Consider the following 27,064-nt stretch of genomic DNA (forward strand, 5'->3'; position numbering starts at 1 on the left):
GTGTATCTTTTATTGATGCACGTAGGAGCAAAATGACCGGCGCGAATTGTCTCTAACACCGAAACGTCCCGCAATCTTACTAAGCTTGCTGCGTATTACAGCAAATGCACTACCGCTTTGGTTAAAATGCGACTTTTCATTTAAACGACTTGATCGAATTCACGTGTGAATAGAGACAATTTTAGGTATAGTAATGTAGTAAGGAACAAGAGTAAACATAAAAGAAAGTAATTTAAATTATTACGGATTACAAAAATATTAAAGCAACATAGAATTTAGTAAGCCATGAAGAAATAAAAGCGAACGAATCAAAGTAAAAAAAATTATAACCATTGATATGAAAACGCTAAGTGTCAATCATGTGTAAATGTGTACAGAAAAATAAAAAAGCAAAATAAAGAAAGGAAAAATCTACTTTTGGCAAAGTTTTTTTTTTTTTCATATAGCATGTGCTTAAGAGTCCAGTGTGCATATACATTGTATTAACACCATGCAAATGAAAAATGCCATGTTCATTTTACTTAGTTATTGATAATGAATAACTTAAGAAAAATTATTTGAATTGTACATGTAGTTTATATAAGTAGTTCGTTACACGACTAAGATATGATTTATTCAGAAAACATGAATGTGCGTTGAAAAAACTTCACTGTTTTAGTGACAATTACATTTTCAATGTGCACGAGTTGTGTAAAAAATATGCATTGATATTTACAAATGCATTATTATTACTTAAAGTTATTAACAAGGAATCAAAAAAGAATTTAGTAATGATATCTTGAAAAGCAAATATATGATTGACAAATAAAACTATGGAGCTATATACCTAACATAAAAATGACGTTGATGAAATCATAACGTAACGTCGCAAGGTGAACAACGTCATAGGTAAAAATGCCGTAACTTTAAAAGCCAAATAAAGATATTTATAGTTATTGGATCTTCATGAAACTTCATAACTTTAATCTTCTGACAAATATAGATATAAATCCATAAAAATCTGAAATTGTGAAAAAAATGTCATAAGGACCCTTTTCTCATGGGCGCAATCACATAGATCTAAAAGTTACTGACTGAATGTTTTATTTTAACCTGAATTTCCTACCAAGTATTGATCACTTTCTTTCGATACGAAATATTAACTTTTTGACTTTAACATGATCAAAACATTCAATACTGCCAAAATGAAGCGAGACTTTTAATCAATATCACCACAAAAAACACAAAGAATTTGGATGTACTTTTATTTATAAAAGAGAGTATGAGAACCGAGTCAATTTTGCAACCAAAACAAATGAGATTGTAATTTAATCTACTGCAGCTATAGTTTATCTTGCAATCTATCCAAATAAGATGTTCTATTTTGCATGTGCATTTCTACGAACGAAATAATATTCAGATAATTTAATGTATCAAGTTACAGTGGACAGGAACAGTTGGTCTTGCAAAGATTACATTTATAAACCCTTTAGAGTATACATGTACTAAATGTGAAGTTAAAATGATATATTATTACAGTTTAATGAACAATTTGAGACTAAATTTTGGGTTTTCTACATCAAAATGCTAATGAATGAAAGTAATGCGTTTTGATCCTATTAACAGCTGTATCAATTTTTAAACTTATTTCTACATTTTACCACATTTGAAATTTAAGACTTTGTGTTAAAATATCAAATATCATGTTTGATAGCATATTGAGACAGATGCATCACCATTTGGGCCAGAATCAATATTTATAGAACTTGAACTGCACCTTCCTAGCAAATGCAACACGGATTGAAAGTAGAGCAGAGAGAAATGAAAGGTGGGCCTTACCTCCAGTTCATTTAGACGCTGAACTCTAGGCGTAAATCTAAATTTATCCACATCCACTGCGAATGGTGGTTGCCAATCCTAAAATAAACATCCAACAGGAATCCCATCACAAATTTGAATCCAGAAAGCAACATCACATACAAATACACAAAAGAATATGGCTTCCTAATGTCACAGGCAGCCATATTGGATTTTGAGACTTGCCCAGTCTTTTCCTTTAACCTGGTTTTCAGATATATTATGTAGAACTTCGTAGATTGTAAACCATAAGATGCAAAATTTTATATATGGCAATTCATTTCAAATGATAAATATATGGAAATCCACCTTGAAGATTAAGATATGTATTTTCTATGACCTTTTCAGGATATGAAACAATGTATGCATATTTTGAATATAAACTTTCAAGGACTTGTTGAGCATTTAAATACACTAACTTGCTCTACAAGATGCTAAAAATGTGTTGGTTTTCATAAAAAAATAAGACTAGAAAACAGGATTTTTTCCTTTTGATTTTAAGACTAAACATTAGATGAAAAATTATCATGATATATAAACTTTTAAAAGAGTATTTCTTTTCTATATCAAGAAATAAAAATACTCAAAAGGATAATATTTAATTGTTAAAATGAATTATAGAGCATATTTGAGAGAAAATTATGCTATCTACGGATGAAATATTAACAAATTAAAAAAAGAAGAAGTTTTGTCTCGTTTTGACATTTTCCACAAAAGAAACACCTACATGAAGTCAAAATATGAAGTGATCCTATAACGTTCATGACTAGTAAAGGAGTACTACAAACGAATTAATCATGTTTCAAACAATACAGAGGGTTTTTTTTAAATAAGAAAAAGTTCTTCATTTAGAAAAATGTTTCTTCCAAAACATTTTAGTTAAAAAATAACTACCAAAAATTAAGCAAGCTTCTTTTTATTATAATTAAACATTATTTCATATGATTAAAGCCAGATATAATTTCAAAGTAACCTAACAATATGCTAATGAGGTGCTATATATGGTCAAAGGCAAATCTTGCAAAACAAATTTGGGTAAAAAATGTATTGCATAATATTGCAAAATGTAGTTTATATATGAAATGTTTGCTTTTATTGCAATCTTATCTGAGGAATTGGTCGCACGTCACATAATTTTTGACAACACGCTTATTCAGCAGCATCTGTCAACTCTTATGGTCAAACAATGCGTCGCCATGTTTGCTCTATTACAATGCACGTACCCATACCTGACGTTTATCATGCTTTCAACAATAGCGACTACCTCAAATAAAACGAGAATATAGATTTTACGATAGAGAAGCAAATGAATAACAAACCGGTGGTGGTTTAATTTTGCATATTCCTGCTTTTTCGGCAATGGGTTTTATTTTTGCAATGTATCCCAATGGATCTGCGAATTCTTCCTCAGTGGGAGTGAAAACCGGTGCCTCGGGAGGAGGAATGAAATTAATGTACGGTTCATCCATGATAAACACGTAGCAGTGTTTCTAGTATTCCAACAAAACAACGGACCTAGGCCATTTGACAACACTACACACTCAGAAACAAAACTCTACACATCATAAAAAGCCAACAATATCCAATATGTGTATTTGCCCAGGAACTCATATACAAGGACTTTGCGCTATAGAAATTAGTCCCAAATGACAGATTTGCATACGCGACAAACAATCAAATTGTCATCAAAACTGTATACATTTTAAATATAATTTATATAATGATGTATAACACAATGTAAAACTTGTCATAAATAGTTAGAAAATCAACGAAATCTTAATTTGCGTAGGAATATAGCCAAACAAGGTCATGATTGGTCATTTAAAATTCTTTTAGTCTCGCAACAAAAATAAAAAACCTTTAATAATTTTAAAATTAAATTTTGGATAACATTCTGAAAGGCACATGGTGACATTTTTATCATTTTGACTTTCTCTCTAATGTTTATACAATTTTTTCTGACAAACATTAAAAATATATTATTCGCTGCTGTACTGGCAGCGGAATTTTCAAAATGGCGATTGTGGAGAGTTTTTTATGACAACAAAACACCAACACAGTGTTTCGATTCAATGTAACAGCTTTAATATCTCTCAATAACTAGAAAAAAATCACGTAGTTACTTTCTTTTAATTCTATTTAGAAAATTCATAGAATTCGCTCTGTTTTGGAAAATGAACAACTTCGTTTAAAAAAAAACTTGTTTGGGCTTGTCATCGATTCATAGATGAATTTGTTTAGGCTAGTTATAAATGTCAAGTCGTTAAAAATTGAGAGAAACTTTTAACATCACCATTTCAATGAGTTTCTCATGATAATATATAGAATAGAATCTTTCTCTAGGGACTTTCTTGTAAGTACAAAAAAGTTCAAAAATGAAGTTTTAGCTTTCGAATCTTTCATATAACTAAAAGATATATGCATATTGTGAATGTAGATATTTTTATGCAAACTGTGTGCACTTATTTCATCGCAATTTGACAGTAAAAATGACAAATATTATAGATAGATGAAAGCATAGAGCATGATTTGAAACTATCACGAAGCCAGGAACAACAACTTTCTAAATGTTTTTGTAAATAAGATAGCCATTTTGGTTTGAATACTGGTGTCAGATATTTATAATTAAAGAATCAGGAGGCATATGTCTGGTCTGTAATTTTTATATTCTAATCCCATTATATTTGGTGCTGTGTCAGACCCTGGAACTGACAGGTTAACTCCTGTCGGGGGAAAAAGAGCATGACCATCTAATGGTGACTCTAATAAGAGGAGAGTGTGATGGTCAGACGGTCAGACCAGTTCAAATACTGGTGCTCAGTGGGTAGAGCACCTGACTAGAGATTCAAGTGGCCCAGATTCAAATCTAGGTCTTGTCCGTCATTATTATCTACCATCCCATTACATATTATGAAATATGTTAAAATGATGTCTATTGATTAAAATGATCCAAAATGCTCAATGTGTAAAAGTCTTTCATATATTGTATTAGTAGTTGTTTCAGATTTAAACCTATTTGCAGAGATACAACAAACACATGTGTACCTGTTATGTATACTTGCTTTTTTTTATCAACTGGCTTTAAATTCATTTGTTCATTTTACTTTCTTTAAGCATGAAGCAGTATGGTGCTACAGTCATAGAGTAATTTAATTCATGTTCATGTAATGCAGAGGATTTGCAAAGAACAATAATCATGAGGTAAATATTTTAATAATGTCTTAGAAGTCATCAAGGGTTCAAAATTACACATGTTAAATATTAGAAAATACTTAATGAGACTAATTTTCTCATAGAGCAAGTGGTTTTCTTTGCACTCGGACAAACGCTTGCAAATTTTCATAGACAAATTTTTACTTGCTCGTCAAAATGTCCGGGACAGAAAAAAGTGTAAACATTAAATCTAGATGAATTATAGATGATTCACTTTGCTTGTTTAGCTGCAACAACAGAGTCTCTCTCTGATAGTACATTTTCATGGTGCTATGAGCCAAACATTACTGGTGGTGTATTAATATTTTCAACCCTTGCTGTTATTGTTAAACTTTAGTCTTAATTGCCATGATTTTTTTTTCTTTTAACAAGGACCAAATATGAATTGAAAATGAATGCATGAATTTTTCAAAGCATTAAAGTAGTCCTGCAAGAATATTTGTGCTCAATTATATTGAATATAATTAAAAAAGACTTGTAGAACTAGTTGTAAAATCAACGTGGTCTAATTTTAATTAGATTAACCTATACTATGGTGTTTGATTTGTATAATGTTTGAAAACAGATACTATAAACCATGACTGAGAACCACTGAAGTTTTCAAAAAAAGCATTTTTAAAGGTCTTTTATGCTGTGGTGTTTTTTTTTATATATATTTTTTTATCAATATCCTTATTGTCAATTTAGTCGATTCTAATTTCTGTTCTCAGTGATAAAGGATCCCCAAAACACAAAAAGAATGTTTCCGTCATCAACCATAAATTGGACTCGGAAGATTCCAAGGCTGCCCGCCAAAGTGACGGAGGTCTACCTAACATCAACGAAAGACTAGGTTTGTACGAAATTGGGAGGTAGAAAAATGCATTTATTTTGTGCCCATTGAAAGACCTCTGTACAAATCTATCTATTCTTTTGTCACTTTTTTGGTGTTGATTTTTATTAAATTAGTTTGATCCAGAATTTTTATATTATATATTATATATGAATGTACAGAGGGATGTTGATCCTAAACTCTATTTTGAAAAACGATGCCAATTAAATTATAATTTCAGTATTATATACCTCAGTAAATGATTTTGAGAAAACGTTTTGGATACAGGCAGACTTGAAAAAAATACTATATTTGTAATTTCTGACCATTTTGTATTTTAAGGTCATTTACGCCCCTCCAGAGAGTTGTTGGAATATTACAGGAAAAAAATCGCAGAATATGATGAAGAACACGATCACATGGTCAGCAAACTCGAAGATTATCGTGTAACCTATGAGGAACAGGTAAACTCAACCACTCTGAATTTGCAACAATGTATGGTATTTTCTTCTTTGTCTGCTGCATAGGCATTATGCCTTGCATGAAAATTTTTCCATGCAATTCACCTGAAAAGAGCCCTTGCAAAGGTTTCATTTAAACTTCATGTGGTAGTGAATTTCTTCATTACTGGTATCAATGCCTATCGGGTATGGTATTGCAAAATATACCTTACAAAAATTTTTTAAATGAAAATTTCATGTGAAATTCATTTGAATGCTAACATCATGTGAAAGACACATTGAGGAATGTACTGTACGTTATGAATTTATTGCAAGTTGTTGATAGAGGTAAAGGTGTAAGCAGTAAGAATACATTATGATACTTTGATGTCAATGATGAAAAATTTTGATACTTGAAGCTTTTGCATGAGTTTGTTAATTGCTGTCTTTTTTTCATTTTTTTGTTATGGGCCATCTGACAAGTTTTACAACATCTTTAAAATGTTGAGACTAAACTTTGCCCACTTATCCTATACTTACATGGATTTTCTAATGATAAGAGAAAAAACCGTATTAATTTATTTTGACTATATTAATGAGTTATTAATCATGGATGTTGCATGTATGCCACGTATTGCTCAATGACTATTACCTACCTAGAACTGAGTCGCTTTTAAAAAACAGCAGTATTGGTGGTGATTTTGAAATTACATTTTATCAACAAAAGTATGCCAGATATTCATGATAGAAGTTAGAACTCTCTGAATTTCTCTCAACAATGATTTTTAAACTTGATCTATGCATTTCTCTATTGATACATGTAATTAAGTCAAGATGCTATGTTTTCTTAATAGCACAAATTACAATGGGAGCTGAGACAGAGAGAAGAAGAAATCGTGGAGCTTCAGAAAGCACTTAGCGACATGCAGGTCTATCTGTTTCAAGAGCGGGAACACGTCTTACGCCTTTACTCTGAAAATGACAGACTCAAGGTAGAGAACTCCTCACTACAAGTTATTTCCTTCACTTTAATTATTAATTTTTGTGAGGGTGTTATTCTACCATTGAATCTCTTAGTTGATCAATGCTGTAAAAAGAAATTAGCTCTTTTTTTAAAATTGAACACACTTCCAAAATCTATTACATAGTTTTCCTATTTGGTTTTATGAATTACAAATGAGAGATGCAGCATGATAAATCAACAGTTACTTTGATCAAATTTTTTAAAAGAGTGTTGCATGGTGATAATTTCTGCAATATTATTCAATTTAATACGTCATGAAAATTCAGTAGTTATTTTTATAAAATTTACGTTACTAAAATTGATTTTGATAATATTTCTAGCCAAATCATTTTGTGTATGATTATTTTGTTTGACAAAATACCAAAAAAAAAAGGAAAATGATAATTTTTCCATTTCAAGTATTCTGTATAATTATTATGATATTCAAATATTAGAAAAATTTAGGATTTTTTTTATGCAAAGTATTGTGTTTATGATTATTTTAATGAAATTCTCTCTCCCCCCCCGCCCCCCCCCCCCCCCCCCCCCCAATTGGCAATGAATTTTTCAACCAGTATCGGTAGTATTTTGTGTATGACTCAAGAAATCTTGTTTCGTTACCAGATTCGAGAGCTAGAGGATAAGAAGAAGATCCAGCAGCTGTTGAGTCTGTCCAGCACCCCTGACAGCGAGACCACATACTTCATGAAGGAACCTCCAGCGAAGGCCATCGTAGAGCAGAAGACCAAGAACAAACGACCCCAGAGTGCTGCTGACAGCAGACAAAACCGAGGTGAAGTTTTCACAGTCTCCATTCTTTTTCCTTTCTTTGTCATTACTTGTTTCTGTCTCATGCTTTTTCCCCTTTTCTTTCTCACCTTTATGTCAGATGTAAACTTAGCTGTTTTTTTTTTCGAGTGTTATTGTGTGGGGGGGGGGGGGGGGGGGGGGTTTGTAGGAGCGAGGGAAGGGGAGCTTTAGGGTGAATTTCAAATGAGATTAAATTGAATTCTGGAATTGTTGCAGTTTTTGACATTAAGTTTTCTTTTATAATTTTTTTTTCTTTTATTCCATCAGTTTAAAGTTAAACAAAATAATGAAAAGAAATACTGTAAACATATTATATTTGGCGTGTTCGATATTTGGCGGAATTTAGTTTGTGAACAAGTTGGCGTGGATTTGAATTAGCGTATTCCTGAATTTGACTATTCTTATACATATGTGCATGGCATTTAGCGATGTACTTGATTTAGCGGACACCGCATTCCGCCAAAAGCGCTAAATAGAATAGACAGCCAAGTGTACACCGTTTAAGTTTCACTTACATATATGCTGGTAGTTCATACATGTACATTTTACAAGTACAAGTATATACAAGATTCAATTACATTACTGGTAATAAGAAAAAGTTTAAGAACCTTGAAATTCGAAATATCAAGAAATGATTTTCTTGTTAAAAATGTTTCGGGGAAAAATTATTTTTACAGGAATAAAAAAGAAACCAGTGCCGTTATCAGATCGGCGAGGTTCCATAGAGGCCATCCCAGAGCATAAATACAAACATGACAATGAGTCCCTGGCTCTTCAAGTGGAGGCCCTGCAGTCACAGCTCCAGGAACAGACCAAATTGGCCAAGGAACAAGTGGAGGCCCTGATAGAGGACAGGAAAGTGAAGGAAGAGGAAATGCAGACTAGGATGGAGAGAGACGAAGCCAAAATCGCAACACTTACAGAAAAGTAAGTGGAAGAGTTTATTGCATGCTGGGAAAGCCTGAAGTCTGTTTTAGTTTTGTTTTGGGGTGGAAAGGGGAGGGGAGGTTGGAGGGGCCATGCATGATTTGAAGTCTTAGAATTTGAAACGATTGATGGTTGGGGGAGAGATTTGGATGGTGGTGGTGGTGGGGAGGGGTGGTGTTCTGAAAGTCTGATATAATGGCTTGAAGAGGGGTAGCGGATATAAGCCAAGAGAAAGAACATGTAAATTTGTGTTTTCTTTTCAATTAAATGCCATAATACATATAAAACCTTTCATAAGTGAAACATAGTATCATTTGTAGCAATTGATTTTATTTCAAAATTTGAACAGATTACACAAAACTCAGGATCTTTTATATGAGAGCACGAAGGACTTCCTAGAGCTGCGTTATCAGGGTCGATCCAATGAGCGCCAGTGGATGGGAGAGAAGGACAAGCTTCTACGAGACCTAGACCATGTCAAACTGCAGCTGCACCCCAACAGAGACCCAGTGTTAAACATGTCTGACGGGGCCCTAGACAGGGCGGGCTGTGTGGAGGAGATGAAGGTAAGACATTCAAATACGGCAATAAAAGCAACTTTTATAATTTGCGACTGCTATGTCTAGATATTGTTTAAATGATAAAATACTTTAATTGCTTTACACTTGGCTGTTTATTTTGTTTGTCATTTAATTCAGAAATGCACAAAATCAAATCTACACTAACTTATTGAAAATCCAACATCAAAGTAATTGTTTTCGCCTGTAAATTAACAGTTACTTATCAGTCTCTGGTTTGTGAGTACTCATTTATAGGGGACATAAATCATTTGATAGGTGTTGAGGTTGATAGATAAATGTTTATTTGTTTTTTGCCTGTTTACTAACAGTCTTTGGAGTACCAGCTGACACAGTCGCAGAAGTTGGCCGAGATGTACAGAGAACAGGTCATCCAGCTAGAGGACGAGTTGTCACGGATACGAGAGGAAGGGGACGTCACCAGGGAAATTTTCAAAGTATGCCATGTACATCTATACTGTTGAATCGAATGATTTTTCTTGGATGGGTACCCTTACCTACAAATTAACATATTAAAACAACTATGAAATTAGTCGATAATTATGATTCATAAGGATGAATCCGCAAAATTACTTCCCCTCGCACCCATAAAAATTGGCCCAAGCAATTAATTATAATTGATTAACTTGTACCTTGGTTTTGAGTATGCTTTAAGATTGTGTGATTTTCAACAGCATTTAAACATCTGATTGATTTTACATGTATATTCGACCATAGATACTCACAATGGAAGAAATAGTGAAATAAATAAAATCTAGTTAAAAACAGTAAATTTGACTGATTGGATCTCATAATAGGACCTATGTTAAAATTGAAGCATTTAACTTGGTTACTATAGGGTTTTTAACATTCTGTTGTAATTAATGCCACACTGTTTCATTTTCTATGCAAAATGATACAAAATTATAACATAGAGAATTTGATATCTACGTAATTTTCACATTCTTAACATAGAGAATTTGATATCTACCTAATTTTCACACAAACAAAATAGCCTATAATCAAAGTCATCTCTTTGAATGAAAATAAAGATACATGAACTAGTAATTTTCATTGCAAATAACTACAAGTATGTCCACACTTGACTGATTTGTTTTCTACATGTATGTGCGTTTGTTTATTAGGGTCGAAGTGACAAAATGACCAAACGCCTTCAGCTCATGAACCAGAGGTACCAAGATCTGGAAAGGAGGCGAAATCTCGAGGTGGAAGGATTCAAAAACGACATCAAAAATCTCCGCTCGAGGTTAAAGGATGTAGAGAGACAGCTGTACAAGGTAAGAGTCTTTATATTAAGGACAGACATTTAACTGAGTTTTATCTCACAAGGAAATATATATGCTAAAGCGGTTTTTTTTTTTTTATCTATGTTTAAATCAATGAACTGCTTTTGCTTATGTGTACAATTTGTTTTTATTGTATAATGAAAGCATACAAAAGAATGCTTACAGAAGGCAATTACTGTAAACGTACTACATTTAGCTGTGTATTCTATTAAGCGCTTTTGGCGGAATGCGGCTTCTGCTATATCAAGTGCATCGGTAAAGGCCATGCATAACTTGTTCAAAAAATAATTTCCGCCAAATATTGTACACGCCAAATATAATACGTTTACAGTTTATGAAATAGTATTACATGTATTTACAATGTGTTTTTGTTGTCAAATAAATTATAAAAATACAAGATTCATTACACTGTAGTGTTCAGTATAATATGTAAGTGAACATACACTACCTGTATTTTGTATTTTGTTGCATCAAAATTCGTATCCACTAAAAGTTTGATTTCAAAGCTTCCTGGGAAATTCTTTTTAATGTTTCAATTTGCTTCCGAAGTAAGTAATCTTTCTGAAACAGACAAATTATTCACATCCTTTTTTGTTCTTGCAGGTGACTATGGGATTTGCAGAAGACATGGATATGAAACGCCCAGAAGACCTAGATTTGCAGATACTGAAGAATGTGCGAGCCACAGCTGGGCGATCTAAGAAAATGATGGGTGAACTGAAAAATCTCAAATCCAAAATGTACGGAATCGAGAACGACCTGAAACATTTATGATCCCCTTTCTGTGATATTAGGCTGAGAGGACCATTCATATCCCAAAAGATTGTAGATATCAAATTCTTCAACTTGGGAATGATTTGAAAGGAGTTGAGATAGGATCATCATTTTTTTTATGAAAGGCCAGAACGTTTTTCTTTTTATTTAACATCCAATGCTCCTGGAAGTTTTGGACCACGGTGGTAAAACTGACTTTACCAATAGTAATCTGTTGAGAACAAAAGGACTTAAGTTTATACATTTAAGTGTAAATGTGTATAAATAGACTGGTTTAATTAATTAGGTTAATTGAGGACAATACTAGATCCTGCCTGGTGTGCTAGTTTTTAAGGAATCTGTAGACAATATGTAGGAGAAGTGAGATAATTTAACACCCATCAAGGAGTCTCAATTTCGATGTGATATGATTTATACTTTGTATTCATTATTTATATGTTGTAGAATATATTTGAAATAAATAAAAAAGAAAGTTTGTCTTCTTTTGAATTCATCCGAGAAAATCGTAACTGGGCCAAGATTCGAATTTGCTTGAAAGTTTGAAGTGATACTATATCTGTCTTACTAGATTTAAAGTGGAGATTAATCTTAAACCAGATTAAACCAAATATAATATTGCGTTTGATATATCAATCGTCATCTTTGAATATACTTGCTAAATTAAAGGTATTTCCGCTGAAGGAGAAGGGGGTGTAAAAGAATAATGACCATGACCCAAGAGGTCATAATTTTTTTTAATACATCTTATATTCTGGTGGATGAAAATTTGCTTATCCGTTTGAATAGAATTAAAGAAGTGTAGAGAAGAATGTATTTCTTATTTCCTCATTATATTCATATAGCCGGATTTATTCAAGTTCCCTGCAGATCCCCTGACTGTGGGGCCATGATTTTCCCAATTTTTGACAGAGGCTAATTCAAACACTCGTCCTTTTCAATGCACTTCTTATCACCTCAATAGCTTGAATGTTAAGGTGATATGATACTCTGATATATCAACGTGGATAAAAGTCATATTCAAAGTATTTTCAACGTTTTGTTAAACTTTAAAAAAAATTAAGGTTATATTATATTTCAGATGTCTCCTGTGCAGATTAAAAAAAAGAAGGAGGAGGGGTAGGAGTCCGCCCCCCCCCCCCCCCCCCCCCCAATGAAAATTCAAACTTCTTTAAATTTACATAGTAAAGTTACCGAAAATAAGCCTTGGACCCCAACCTTTGCGAAAAAAAATATCCCTTGGACCCCCGATAAAAATTTCTGGATCCGCACATGCGTCTGTAAAAACTGCATTTTTGGAGCAAATAGTCGAAAAAGGAGTTAACAACAATCTAATTAAAATTAGACGTTCTGAATCCGCTACCGGTAGCAGATTCAGAACGTCTAATTTTAATCAGATTGAGTTAACAATTACATATAAATGTCAGTTACAAACATATAGTTTGAAAAAAAAAAATGAGTTTCAATTGCACACGCGGTCATTAATGTACATGTAATAGTATACTGATCCCAAATAAACTATGATTTCAATCTATTGGAACGCAATTTATGAAGAAGGTAACGACACTGATGAATAAACGGGGTACCGGGGGTTCTGAAAGATGTATTAATTCAAGCTATGTTTTCCTAATAGAAAACAATGACCATCACTGTAGTTTATCTTCAATCCTCATTAGAATCTACAGTTCTTTTTTTCTTTGATTTGGAATAAATCATCATAAAATCAATACTTTTTAGCTATTATCTAAATTTTGACCAAATCCTCATTTATAGAATTTAATGAGCTGAAAGAAAGTCAACATTACATTTCATTGCTACTTGATATTTAAGAAAATTGCATGTTATGCGTTCTCTCGGACTTTAAATTACAACACTCATCTAGCAATTGATTGCAAAAAAAAAAGCCCACACGTACATAAATGATTTAACTAAGTAACCATGAAAACGTGCTTTTTAAATGCAGGATATTTCGATTTTGAAGAATTTTTCACGGAAGCTGTTCATCAAAGTACACCCAGTGCATACTAACTCCAACAGAAAAGGAGGTGTTAAATTTTTGATTTACGCTGTTTTTGTGCGTTTTTATTTCACGCAAAAACGGGAGGGACCGATGAAAAAAAAATGAAATGATGTAACTGGTAACGTATCCTGACGTCAGAGCAGGGTTAAGGGAGCGTCGTCGTTTCCTGCACGAACTTTTCTCAATCAACTCTGAAAGAAACGAAAAATCCCAACCACCACGATAAAACGGATTTTACTTTCAACTTCACCAATTAGTTTTTCAAAGTATTCTATTTTGTGGACCTAAGATCATCTGCAACAAGTCTCTATTGGCCGCGTTCAACATCTCTCGCCTATCTTACAAATATGGTACAAACAGATGCGGTAGTTGTTCATGCAAAAGAGGTGTGTGCTTTCCATCGCTCGCCTTCCATTTGCTGTCCCGACATATATTTCCGAAATGGACTTCGAGAGTGTCGGGATTTGAAGGTTGAGTCCGAAGAAAAATACAATTCCGAAGTCATTGCATCATGTCCCATCGGATCAGATAGGTATCTCTCAAAAGAGTGCTCGAATAGGCGATCCATGGTTCACTTGTTACTGGGGGTCCTCCGGTCACTATTTCAAATTTCGGTGTTGCATACTTGAATGAACATTGTGATAAATGCAACAAAGTAAGTGAATTTTCAAAATGGAAAATAGAATTCAGATGTACCAGGGAAACTGATTTCAATTATTTATCAACTTATCAAGAAATGATAGATTTGACTCTTCAAGTACATTATGTTATCAAATGTGACCAATATATATCAGCATGTAATGTATCAGGATCATGGTTAAAATACGACAAACAGGCAGACAGAGCTTGTCGGAGCTATTATTCCTCTCCTACTGGAATTGAAAAACATTTTTTGTGCGATATGTAATCTAGCAGAGTTTTAATAGAGTTCACTGATGGTAGACTGTATCAATGCAAGCAGTGACTATATTACAACGCATGTTTGATTTTCCCTTCGTTAGAAGTTTCTCGTCCGTATAAAAACTACTTTTGCTTTGTATTTAACTTTGATGCCAACAACTTTCTATTTTACAAGGATGTGAATTTCCAGTCGGCATCAGGGGTGTATTCAATGGACGCTGAAAGCAAACGTCATCCTGTCAAGATTACAGTTTCTTTGTAAATTTGATGTTAATGGACGCTGAGAGCAAACGTCATCTTTTCAAGATTACTATTTCATTTGCTTTTCAGGATGACAAGGTAAACAACATTGCAGATGAATTCATTAAAACGTCCAATTCAGCAGACACCATCATCTCGTCAGTCACAAAAGACAAAGTAATTGTTCAGAAAAGTCAAACTATACATGCAAAACGGTCTCCCAGAAAACTGTTACTTCACCTGTACCAGGCATATACCCAATGTCGTCTAAAACTTCTCTTACCTTTATCGAACGCCCCTATATCAACATCAGCAACTTGATGTTAAGCAGCTTTGCGCTTTCACTACACGGTGCTTGTGCAGGACAGATTCCAAGTTATATCAAACATTTGGAACTTTCATGCTCTTCTTCTATCGGGTGTGAGTCAGATTGCTGTGGTGATTTTGCGTTACAACAACCTTGGACTTGTCTCGATAGCCATTACCATAGAGACAGCAATGAAACAGATCTGAAAGCAATTGGTAGATGCCTTAAGAACCTGATTTTAGAACCGTTGTGCAGTGGAAACCCCGTTTCGTCTTTCTATCCCCTTACTTTTCTTAAATGAATCCTATGTGAACATATTCTGTTATTTAATTGTGCAACCTGAAGATAAGAAAATACGACAACAGTAACATAACATACAATATTAAACTGAACGTTAAAGTATGACCATAAGTGATTGTTTACAAGTCATTTTTTCATTAATGAAACTTTACATCTCTTCAAAGTTTAATAGCTTTTACCAATATAAGTTCGTGTCTACTAACTTTTTTTTCACCTTCTACAGTATCTAAATGCAAAGACAAAGTGTCGGGTAAAGTATCTAAATGCAAAGACAAAGTGTCGGGTAACCCCAATAAAACCAATCGAAAAGTGCGACATCTCCAGAACATGGTTTACAATTAACGTTGATGTTCTATATGCATGCGAATATACAGAGATATTCAGATTCCCCATGGTCAACATTAATGAACTTGTTTATAAAAACAAATTCTGCAAAATCTGCAATCCTTTTGATTCTGCACCTCAGGGCGACGGCTGTAGTGATTTTTGGGGTCAAGTTTAACATTGCACTGTTTAACATTTTAACATTTTTGTCATGATCAAAATCATTTCATAGTTTTGATAGAAAAGTTAGTTGTTAGTTTAACTTGACAGTTTGAATTAAATAAAATAGTCCACGAAGGAGATCATTTCCATGTGCAATCCCAAATGCGATTCTTGAAACTTGACAAAATGTTTGTACCTTTGTTTTTGAATATCCCTCTGTTTATGTATCAATGTATTATTTCTCTATTTCAGCAAACTTGCAAAGACTTAACGTGTTATCCAGGAAAACATCTAGTGAATGACACTTGCATCTTCTTGCTTCCATTCTCTTTAAAATTGCTTTACACAGTTCCCCACACCTGCTTATGTCAGTGGGTGGTGTACTAGATATAGCCGAAAGCTTCATTTCTTATACGTTCAAAAATACATTGAATGCAGAGGTTTACATTGAAGATTTGATATTCATGGGTACAGAGGAATGTGGGAAATACAGACTTCAAGAGGTGTATTTGTATTTGACCATATTCATCAAAAGTAATGTTGTAAGAAAAGACATGGAGGAGAGGCTTCTTGGCTTCACTAAATCATCATCTGGTTTAGCCAAAGCGTTTGAACGTTTAACGGGTTTACCATCATCTGAAGAGGTTGTGAACGTCTCGAAAAGTCTACAATCCATGTTCTTGCCGTCATTGCTAACCAAGCTCGACAAATAACGAACTGTTTCATTGTTGTAAAAACGACCCACGTAGAACAACAAATATTAAAAATGTTCGACTGAGCCCGTTGTTAAACTGCAAACAAGTTACACTACCAAGCATTGAATTTGGGGTTGATTGGAAAAATATTCGAACGGATTTCCACTTCCCGGATATGAACATTTCTGCTAATCCATATGAATCTATAAAGGATGGGAAAAATTCGAATTTGTATTGAAGGTTTTTTGCCCGTCATAAGAAAGTTTAACAAAGAGAATCTCGATGGAAACAGATAAATCTTTACTATGACTTCTTACAATCGCGTGCATTGGTATATCGTTAGTGTCCAAGGCAATGACGTATGTTACATATTCCATTTTTCCAAATTTAAGATTAATTCCGGGGTCTAATTACATGTGTTTGGTGGCGTGTCTATTCATGGCACAGTTGTTAATGACCGTGAGACCTGTATTCAATTCGACAGGGCTCCAAACTGTTTCTGCTTTATCTCATTTCTCTTGGCTTGCAACTTTTTTCCGGCTTCAAGTATGTTCCTTTCACATTTACTGCGTATTCAGTGCTAAATCCCGATCGACATATCACGGGAATAAAAGTAAAAAAAAATAATGACACAATATGCTCTGTATACATTTGGTGGGGCAGCATTGATTGTTGGAATTAATATCATTAGTACATTGGTAGTTTCTGAGTTCAAACTCTCGGGATATTATAAAAAGTCAACACTACTAATATTTATGTGTGTGACAAACATTCTGTTTTATTTTCTAACTGCTTACAAATTTGTTTCTGCACCAAGCGTTGAAAAGGAAGCCGGAAATACTAGTAGACTCCATTTTACTGTTTACGTCAAATTGTTTTCTTTGACAGGGTTGTCGTGGGTGTTACAAATTGTTTTATATTTGTGGAATTATCGTTCTTTACATGCATAGTATGCTCTTAATGGCTTGCAAGGGTTGTTCATATTTTTTAGTTACGTTTGTAATAAGAAAACATGGAAAATGTATGCTGATGTATGCCACAAGAAAAATAGCCAGAACACATCGTCAAATATTAGTACTAACACTGAAAACACAGCAATATAAATATTTTAAAAAAATATATTTCAGTTCTGATTAATTCTGTTCGCTTCGTCTACAAATACCTATTTATCTAAATATACCATTTTTACAATATCTCATCATAAATTATATAGGTACAATATAATTATTTCAATAAAACCACAATTGTGGAAAACAAGTTGTTATCAATTAAAGCGTTGGATATCGAATATTTTTTTTCAATCATTTTTGTATGTATCATGTTTAGAATACTTACTTTAAATGACAATTTTTCCATTTTTTCTAAACATTTGATGATTAACTAAAAAAAAAAGCCCACCCAATATGAATATCTAATCATGACATGTTGTTTTTGATACATGTTGTTTTTGATACATAAAAGCTGAAAAAAGTTTCTAGGGGTTTAATCAACATTAGAATGAAAGAATAGAAATCGAACACGACTGATGACACTGATTGACAAGTTTAGCGTCGTATAAGAAACTGTGTTCTCACTTATAGAAATACGTCGAGCTTTAGGGATGCTAAAAGCAGATTCAACCGATCTTTTTAATTCGACAGAATTATTTGGGAATGCTCCATGTTTAATATCAAAACTAATTCTGAAGTACACACTTAGCCACATTAAAACTGACAATAGATCAGGACATCCAAAGGCAGCTTTATCCGCAAAGTAACATTAAGTGTATCGCAAAATGTATCAGAAGAACCTTACAGACTAAACGGTGAAATGCTTTAAAAAGTTTCTCATTAAAATGAATATGCCTTTACAGGCAAGTTACATTCGTTCTGTCGTCAAGAAATGAAGCATCGTGAATGGTCTCCAAAGTTGCAGACGACATTTGTCTGCTTTAATACCATTTTATCTGTTATTCCATCAGGACAATACATGTGTCTTGTCATCATGAAGAAAGAAAGTTTTGTACAAAATCGTGTTATAGCTTTTTTACCATCGATAATAGTTCTGTCTGTGATGGTTCAAATCAATGCAATTTGTAACAATTAAAAGTAAAAAATTCAACGCTATCAAGAGAGGAAATTAAAAATGAAAACCAACCAAACAAAAACCCAGTTTCGGCACATTCTTCACAAAGAAAAGAACTATACCCTTCCTAGGTACCCTAGGACATTGAAAGAAGAAGTGTTATGTAGGCATGTGTAAACGTGTACACATTTACTTGAGGTTTTAAGGAGAGACTCGGAAGTAAAAAAATTACCAATCATATCCAAATGCATTTTTCTTTAGGTATTATTATTTAAGACACATCTCATCATTATATCGCTTACATTGGATGTTTTATTTTATCTTAAATCTATATATAACATTATGAATTGTTTAAATGTAATAAACTGATTTCGATAAATGTTTCATATACAATGTACATTTTCGTTTTGATCCTCTGTTTATGAATATTGTGCTATTCTAAGTTTAATTTATCTATAAAAAGAAAAGAAAGCACTGTAAACTTTTCACTTTGGTAGTTATCTCCTGTAAAAGTATGAAGAAGCGATTTCTAGAGCTATTTTCCTGGTGTATTGAATCTACACTCAGTATAAATACAGATACAAAATAATTAATACCAGATTCACAAAAGTAATATATATTTGAGGTGATAGGATTCTTAGTTTGCAATATAATATTAAAGTTTGAGTTCTCGGTCAGGTATTTGGTGTATTAGTTCATGAATTGAAACTCTCAATTAATGAAAGTGTTCGAACTCTTTGTCGTTGTGTAAAAGAATTGATTGGAATACATATTATAATTTCTTGCATCTGGATTGGAAAAAAAAATTGATTTTTAGTAAATATATACTGAAACATATTTGAAGATTTTTTGAACCCTTCAACCAAAATCTTATTGTTTTTCTTTTGGAATTTTTAGTATTAAATATTTGATAATAAAAATCTCAAAACATTCATGTGTTAACCGGGCTATTTTTCTTACAATTCTCTTCGGAATATATATACCTCTTTCTTTGATAACATATTTTAAACCAAATCAGGATCAAAATCTTCTTAACATGCAATAAACTACACATTGCACTGCTTCCAGTGCAATTACATTTACACTATACATTTATATCTATAATATTAACGATGTACACTTGTATACATTTAGTTTTATTAAATTAATAATTTTTATTTAACACATTATCTATGATATTCCAGTACACCCCCTCCCCCCACAAACACACACAAGAGCGAGATTAACATAAGCCTTTTGGCTTGTTTCTCAATCTTCTGTGTACTGTCATCATAATATGTATGATGAAATTTACTAAATAAATATTGTTTAAACTAAACACACACACATGCACGATGCAGTGTATTAAACTGTAAAACTGTTTAACTTTTATTTTGTCTATGGATGCTTACCGGTAAATAGAAAACTCTACACTAACTGTAGGTGGCAAGAGCCACCATGACAATAAAACCTATATTATTTAATACTGTGGTTTTCATTAATATTCAAGGGTATCAATTTTCGTGGATAAAGTGAAAAACACAGTTTTAAGGATACGTAAATTCGTGGCTAATGACCATATCAATACAAATTGCACATCAATGAACAGTTAACTTCATGGATCAACTTAGTAACGAAATCCACGAAAATTTGTGTTCAACGAATTTTGATGAAACCACAGTAATACATGGGTATACATATATTTATCTTGTAGGAATCAAATTTGTATCGTATCACCCAACACAGCTTATCAATGACCCAAATGTCGTATGCCTTATGTGGGGTGCAATCAGAGTTTGCATAATTATACGAAATAAAATTACATGAAAATGTCACTTTATTGAACTATTTATGAAAAATATATCAAAGCTGTTCTTTGAACATTATTAGGTGATAAAATACGACCTGTCGTGATTAAATCTATCATAAAGCTATTTGGGTTCATTTAATTTTATCAGCTCGGTCGTATTTAATCCACTCACATTACATAAAGAACGATTTTGTACGAACAATGGCCCGTGTGTTATAGAAAATTGTGTTTTAATTCCCTTGACATTTTAAACAGGAAATTGCACTCGCCGCTGCAGAGTGATTCTTGATCACTCTACATGTAAGTATCCACAGTGAACACAGCAGAGCCGAAATACTCTAATATCCCTGTATCCATAGTCAAAACAACAATTCTGAAGGTAAATTATTTAAATACAGTTTAAATGTTATTAGAAATTGCTTGTGATAAGGGCATTTGTCCGTCGACAAAACTGTTTAAAATATAAATATTTAACAATTGTAAACGAGCAGGCAAATGGTCGATTCTTACTGAGAGAACACGAAATTGATATACTGGAAAGATCAATTCATTCGTAATGGACATGTACGTATATTCACAAAATATGACAGAAGAGCACTATATATGGAATGTGCAGAACTGTAAATGATATGTTTGAAAACAGGAAACATCACTTAGAAACGAAATAACGTTTATAATAGTAGTCGCATTGTAAGTGTTTTTAACCACGTGCACTTATTTATACTATTTTCTATAAACAGAATTTGTTTTTTTATACAGAGTCATGTACTTGCTTCCCAGTTTATTGATAGTAATTTGCCTAAGAATCGAAGTTAGCTTTGAACAAGATAGACCAAACCACGATGAGACTTATTTTGCTTTCAACTTTACCCATGTGGTATTTCATAGTATCCTGTACTGTGGGCCAAATATTATTTGCAACAAGTCTTTGCTGGCCTCGTTTAATTTATCGAATCTGCCAGCTAGTAGTGTAAACAGATGTGGAATCTGTTCGTGTCACGAAAATTGTGCAACTTTCCATTCACCTTCCAACTGTTGTCCCGATATTTATTTTCGACAAGGACTTCGAGAATGCCTGGATGTAAACATTTTATCAAGTGAAAAAATCTTTACAAAAATCATATCTTCTTGTCCTGTAGATACAAACGAGTTTCTTTCGAAAGAATGCGCAAGGAAGCGATCCAAAGTCGAATTGTTGCTGAACCCGCTTGTGAATAACTCCGACTTATCTGTGACATACCTGAATGAGTATTGTGCTACATGCAACAAAGTCGGTGATGTGATAAAATGGAATGCAAAAATCAGATGCCCTAATGAAACTGACTTTAATTATTTATCAACATATCAAGAAATAATAGAATTGGCCACCAGAGAATCTTGCAATATTCGATATTATTCTACTTTAAACCCCGATTGTTTAGCAGAGTCAGACAAAATTATTTCAACATGTAATGTATCAGGTTCCTGGCTTAAGTTCGACAAACAAATAGATAAAGCATGTCAGAGCTCATATTTTGCTCCTATTGGGATTTTTAAAAACATGTATTGTATGATGTGTAATCCTCCCGAGTATCAGAAGAATTTGATGATCGAGGAATGTACCAATGTCAGCAGTGTCTACAGAAACGCATGTTTGAATTTCCCTTCATCAGATGCGTCTCGGCCATTTAAAAACCACTTTTGCTTTCTATGTAACTTTGATGAACAAAATCAAACCTTTTTTAATGACGTTAGTTTCCAATGGGCTGATGAACGTTTGAATGAAGAACCACTTGTCAAAAACTACCCCTTTCGCTTGATTGTATTCTTTTATTACAACAATGATGATTTGAACCGTTATATTAATCAATACATCAGCAACTCATCTGTAAAAATTCCGTCTCCGGTTCCAGTGAGCAAAGAAGGATACGGTTTTTTAGGAAAAAGTCAAATGTTTTGTCTATCTAAGAACGAAACCCCTTTTCCTCCGCCACAAGGGACCAGCCCCGTTTCATTGTCGTCTCTTTCAGTATCGGACTCTTTTGAACCAATGGAAACCCCCACAGAGGAAAATACAACAATAAATCTTAAAAAACTAATTTTGAAAAGTTTTGCTTTTTCGGGCCGTGGTGTGTGTTCACAACAATTGTTACCGAATTACACCAAACAACTGCAACGTCCATGTTCTTGCGATATAGGATGTACCTCAAGTTGTTGTGATGATTTTGCATTTAAACAACCATGGATTTGCATTGATAACCGATACAAAAGAGATAGCAAAGAAAAAGTCTTTATGGTTATTAACGGATGTCTTAAGGACCATACGTTGGAGCCTTTGTGCAAAGGAAGTTTCAATGAGAATTTTTATCACGCATTTCCTGTAACAACAACAAGCGGATTTTTTGAAACCTACTTGAATGTATTTTGTTATTTTTGCAATCAATACGTAAACAGCGACAACGTCAAAAGAAGTTTAAATTTGAGATTCAAAATCAGGATTTGGCCTTTGCTGTTGGATTGCAGAACATTTGTAAACTATCGCAATTTCCAGTCATTACAACAACTAATTGATTTTGCCAACAGAAACTCGTGTATTGTGAGTTTTTCTCCGCCCCCATCTGCATCAAAATGCAGTGATCATTGTAACGAATACCGAGTACGAGCGATTCAAAAATGTAATGTATCTGGGACTTGGCTATCAGTTGACGAAAATATACGCAAAGCATGTGAATATGCAGAACCGTTCCGGTTTCCTCTGATAAAAATTGGAAAAGCTATTTATAAGAACAAGTTCTGCGGAATCTGCAATCCTCTCAATTCTAATTCTTTAGGTAAAAGATGTGACATTAACTTTAAAAACACAAGCATTTCTAAAGCATGCGAAGAATTCCCAGACATAAAATCATGCTTTCCGTATAAAAATGTTTTCTGTAAATCATGTAGCCGTGGCAAAATGATTCCCGACTGTTACACAGAAATCACAGGATATCCAGGATCGCCAGGATATATAGGAATACCTAGTCCAGCCCCACCTATTCCAGAAATTCCTACGTTCAGAACACTTTTCACACTAGATGCCTACAAAAACCAAGACGACATCGATGGTCGCAAAACAAATGATACATGTCAGCATTATCAGATGTATGATGACGTACATGTAAGTGCTGCTCAGCTTAAATGTTATTTATTTGCCAAATATATTTTTTATAAGTACAAGTTTTTAACTTATAAGTACAAGTTTTTAACTTATAAGTACAAGTTTTTAACTTATAAGTACAAGTTTTTTTTATAAGTACTGGTATATATACGTAAGTATAGAACCTTTATATAACCTTTATAACCTTTATAACCTTTATAAGTACTGATTTCTTTTCACTTTTTTTTCAGCACACTTGCAGAAATTTGACGTGTTTTCCAGGAAGACATTTGATAAATGACACGTGCGTTCCCCTTCTTCCGTTTACTTCAAAGTTGCGTTATACTTTGGGACTCACGATCAATGTTTCTGCTTTTATTTCAATCGATATAACAGTAAAAGACGCATTGAAAAGTACACTTGGTTACCTTTCTTATGAGTTTTTTGCACGTACGCTGAACACAGATGTATTCATTGAAGAGATAATACTCATGGGTACTGAGGCTTGTTCAACAACCTTTATAAACCTTCGTAATATATACTTTTATATCAAATTTTTTATTGACCAATATATACAGAGAGAACAAGTAGAAAATGCGCTTTTAAACTTTACCCATACCTATTCTGATTTAGTGCTGCATTTTGATTCATTAGGGAAATTTGCTGATGTTGCTATAAGTCAACAATCCATTTATTTGCCATTGTTGCAAGGGAAGTTTGATAAAAATACAACTTGCGTCGTGCTGTTTAAAAATGACAGATACGTTCATAAGTTGTATAGAAATACGATTGTAAGTCCACTGTTAAGCTGCAAACAGTTTGAAGTGCATAATAACGAATTCGGAATTGACTGGGCAAATATGAAAGAGGAGTTCTCTTTTCCAGGTTTGACTTTTTCTGTTCAACCATACCAAAAATTAGAAAACAGCGGTACTAGAATATGTGTTGACGATTTGTTATTGTTGCTTCAAACGCAGAAGAAAGAGCTAATTAATACCAATAAAACAGCGTTAGAAATCATAACCCTTGCTTGTATAGTTATATCTTTAGTATCACTAGTGGTTACGTTCATTACTTATTTATTTTTTCCCAGCCTTAGAACAGTTCCAGGTCTCAATAATATGTGCCTTGTGATTTCTCTTTTTCTGGCACAGTTGTTTATGATATCATCACCCTTATTTCGTTCATCGGGACACAAAATTGTATTTGCTTTCACTCATTTTTCTTGGCTTGCAACCTTTTTCTGGCTTCAGGTTTGCTCGTTTCACATGTACCGCGTTTTTAGTGCAAAATCGCGATCGACATTTCATGGAAGTCAGACTAAAAAAGTAATGACACAATATGGAATATATGCATTTGGTTTGGCAGCATTAATAGTTGGCGCTAATATCATTAGTACATTGATAGTTTCTAGCGGTAAATTCTCGGGATATGATAAAATATCAACGCTGCTAACGTACGAAAAAGCTTTCATCATTACTGTCATCGTGCCCCTTGTTTTCGTGTGCATGACAAACATTTTCTTTTACATCTTGACAGCTTACAATATTCATTCTACGCCAAATGTTGAAAACAAAACAGGAAACAGAATGCATTTTAGCGTTTATATCAAATTATTTTCTATCACAGGTTTGTCTTGGTTGTTACAGATCATTGATATGTTTCTAGAAACAACAATGTTTACATACGTTGTGGCCATACTAAACGGCCTACAAGGTTTATTTATTTTTATTAGTTATGTTTGCAATCGACGAGTATTGACAATGTATGCCGAAGTTTGTTGCAAAGCCAATCGTCAGCATTCATCACGATCATCTAATACTGCAAAAACGACACTTTAATATGTTTTATTAATGTAATCGCGAATATTCGTCATTTTTCTGTTCTTTATACTGCTGAATAATACTTATATCATGCCATTATTTTGACTAATATTGTATTGGAACTTATAATGCTTTGTATATTTTTAAAAAATGTGTGAATATACGAAAAGTATTTATGATCTCAGTGCTTGTCCATTGTCATTATTCAAATGAAATGCAATAGTGTCATGAGTGTGTATAGCTGGAATCAAAATAAAATGCACTTTCAAAAATTTGTTTAGAATATACGTTTACCAGAACACCTTGGAGATTAATTGCATAATTTCTTGTAACGTTATATTGAATCATCAGTTAGATTCTTCCGGGATAAAGTAACTGTTGAATGTTTTCCTTTAATTACTTTGTCAAGAAAGAGAGTGGTCTGACAAAATTGTAAATGCATGTATTTTTTTGCATGCATAGAAAACTTAGTCTTGGTACCTGATTTTATTTTAGATATTTCAAAATAAAACACGTGCAACTTTCATATCATACAAAATAAAAGAGCCATCGTAACATTTTATAAAAATTGTTCTTTGTATCGCCATTTTATTGGTTCCGTGGCAGCTTTTTTTTTTCTCTTGCAAACCAAATACTGAATGACCATTAATTAGTCATTTTTGAGTGTCTAATTTTGGGTAATCAACGTCTTTTTAATTAGACTTTTTCCATACCAGTTAACTTAAAGGTCGTGAGTAATCTCCTTTTCTGATTTCTTAGCCAGTTTACCCATATTCATGAATCAGAAAGGGCTTAGAAAATGCTTGCTGTTAATAATTAAATCAACTGAATACTATGAATTGCATATTTTCTCAAGAATAGCACAGAATAGCGCATTTCACAGAATAGCATCCCGAGCTTTTATAATATAAGTTTAGTATTATATTTCTTAGTCCGTCAGATTGTCTCTTAAAAAAATGATCATAAATAATAATTTAATAATGTCAAGAGACCATGAAATCTGCACTTAGATTACAAACCAGATACATTTGAACTGATGTTTAAATAGATTTAGAGACATCTTCTTTATAGTTAAACTATAAATAAAATGAGTGATATGATTTTATGTAGCTTCTCCAAAAAAAGAGGTCTCATACATGTATACAAATTGAATCTATGTCAGATCTCAAATTTTAGTTGACAATTGAGTTGCCAATGCCGAATCTGCATGAGAACCTAAAGACCAAGAACAAAACTACACTAGCAACAAGAAATGAAAGAAGGTTACTGGCACAGGATGAATGACCATCTTTAAGTCCTCCTTAAAGATAGGTTAAAGATGATTAAAGGTAGCTTAAAGACGATCTTTAAGCCACCTTTAGGCTCTATGTGTTGCTTAAAGGTGGCTTAAAGAAAGCGTAAAAATGGCTTAAAGGCAGCTTAAAGACTATCTTTAAGCCACCTTTAAGGACAATTTATAGGTCCTTAATGTCCAAACTATTGGAGAGAGAGTCAAAGTCCATGCATCACCACATTTATATGTAACGGGACCGTCTAGGGGTTAAATCCCGTACATATGTATGTGATCCGAGTTCAAAAGGATAACGAGTATATATTAAACGTAACAGGTATGAAACATTTTCATATAAAAATCCAAGGGAGTGTGAAGTT

At 33.2% G+C, this 27,064-nt stretch overlaps 3 protein-coding genes across 8 annotated transcripts in view; 2 read left to right on the forward strand and 1 right to left on the reverse strand.

Annotated features, from left to right (window-relative positions):
* Nucleotides 1–3,455, reverse strand: part of LOC105342266 (lysine-specific demethylase 5A-like) — a 28,134-nt gene extending 24,679 nt beyond the window's left edge. For 3 of the 4 annotated variants that reach the window (XM_011449160.4, XM_011449159.4, XM_011449158.4), the window contains exons 1-2: nucleotides 3,156–3,455; nucleotides 1,819–1,896 (exon numbers count right to left, since the gene is read on the reverse strand). In XM_011449160.4, the coding sequence (XP_011447462.3) occupies nucleotides 1,819–1,896; nucleotides 3,156–3,305 (228 nt within the window). In that variant the 5' untranslated portion in view covers nucleotides 3,306–3,455. 4 annotated transcript variants of the gene reach the window in all.
* A 372-nt stretch (nucleotides 3,456–3,827) lies between these two features.
* Nucleotides 3,828–12,155, forward strand: LOC105334169 (coiled-coil domain-containing protein 77). 2 transcript variants are annotated; one of them, XM_034448525.2, is made up of 11 exons: nucleotides 3,828–3,910; nucleotides 4,951–5,037; nucleotides 5,760–5,881; nucleotides 6,203–6,324; nucleotides 7,155–7,292; nucleotides 7,928–8,096; nucleotides 8,791–9,040; nucleotides 9,390–9,606; nucleotides 9,930–10,055; nucleotides 10,743–10,895; nucleotides 11,508–12,155. In XM_034448525.2, the coding sequence occupies exons 2-11, from the start codon at nucleotides 5,033–5,035 to the stop codon at nucleotides 11,676–11,678; spliced, it is 1,473 nt and encodes a 490-aa protein (XP_034304416.2). In that variant the 5' UTR covers nucleotides 3,828–3,910; nucleotides 4,951–5,032; the 3' UTR covers nucleotides 11,679–12,155. The 2 variants fall into 2 exon arrangements, with proteins under 2 accessions (XP_034304416.2, XP_034304417.2); XM_034448526.2 differs by lacking the exon at nucleotides 3,828–3,910 and adding an exon at nucleotides 4,049–4,189.
* An 8,556-nt stretch (nucleotides 12,156–20,711) lies between these two features.
* On the forward strand, nucleotides 20,712–25,686 carry LOC105334166 (uncharacterized). 2 transcript variants are annotated; one of them, XM_066082017.1, is made up of 4 exons: nucleotides 20,773–20,855; nucleotides 20,968–21,040; nucleotides 21,236–23,612; nucleotides 23,843–25,686. In XM_066082017.1, exons 2-4 carry the CDS (start codon nucleotides 21,033–21,035, stop codon nucleotides 25,430–25,432), a joined length of 3,975 nt encoding a protein of 1,324 aa, XP_065938089.1. In that variant the 5' UTR covers nucleotides 20,773–20,855; nucleotides 20,968–21,032; the 3' UTR covers nucleotides 25,433–25,686. The 2 variants fall into 2 exon arrangements, with proteins under 2 accessions (XP_011435826.3, XP_065938089.1); XM_011437524.4 differs by lacking the exon at nucleotides 20,968–21,040 and having other exon boundaries at nucleotides 20,712–20,855.
* The last annotated feature ends 1,378 nt before the right edge of the window (nucleotides 25,687–27,064 follow it).

Source organism: Magallana gigas, chromosome 4 (genome assembly GCF_963853765.1).
Source record: "Magallana gigas chromosome 4, xbMagGiga1.1, whole genome shotgun sequence".
Lineage (NCBI taxonomy): Eukaryota > Metazoa > Mollusca > Bivalvia > Ostreida > Ostreidae > Magallana > Magallana gigas.

Excerpts from the sequence above, each read along its gene's own strand:
- LOC105334169 (XM_034448525.2), top strand. Across the intron at positions 6,325-7,154 it reads GTGTAACCTATGAGGAACAG|CACAAATTACAATGGGAGCT; the intron begins GTAAACTCAACC and ends TTTTCTTAATAG. Across the intron at positions 9,607-9,929 it reads GCTGTGTGGAGGAGATGAAG|TCTTTGGAGTACCAGCTGAC; the intron begins GTAAGACATTCA and ends GTTTACTAACAG.
- LOC105334166 (XM_066082017.1), top strand. Across the intron at positions 23,613-23,842 it reads AGATGTATGATGACGTACAT|CACACTTGCAGAAATTTGAC; the intron begins GTAAGTGCTGCT and ends CTTTTTTTTCAG.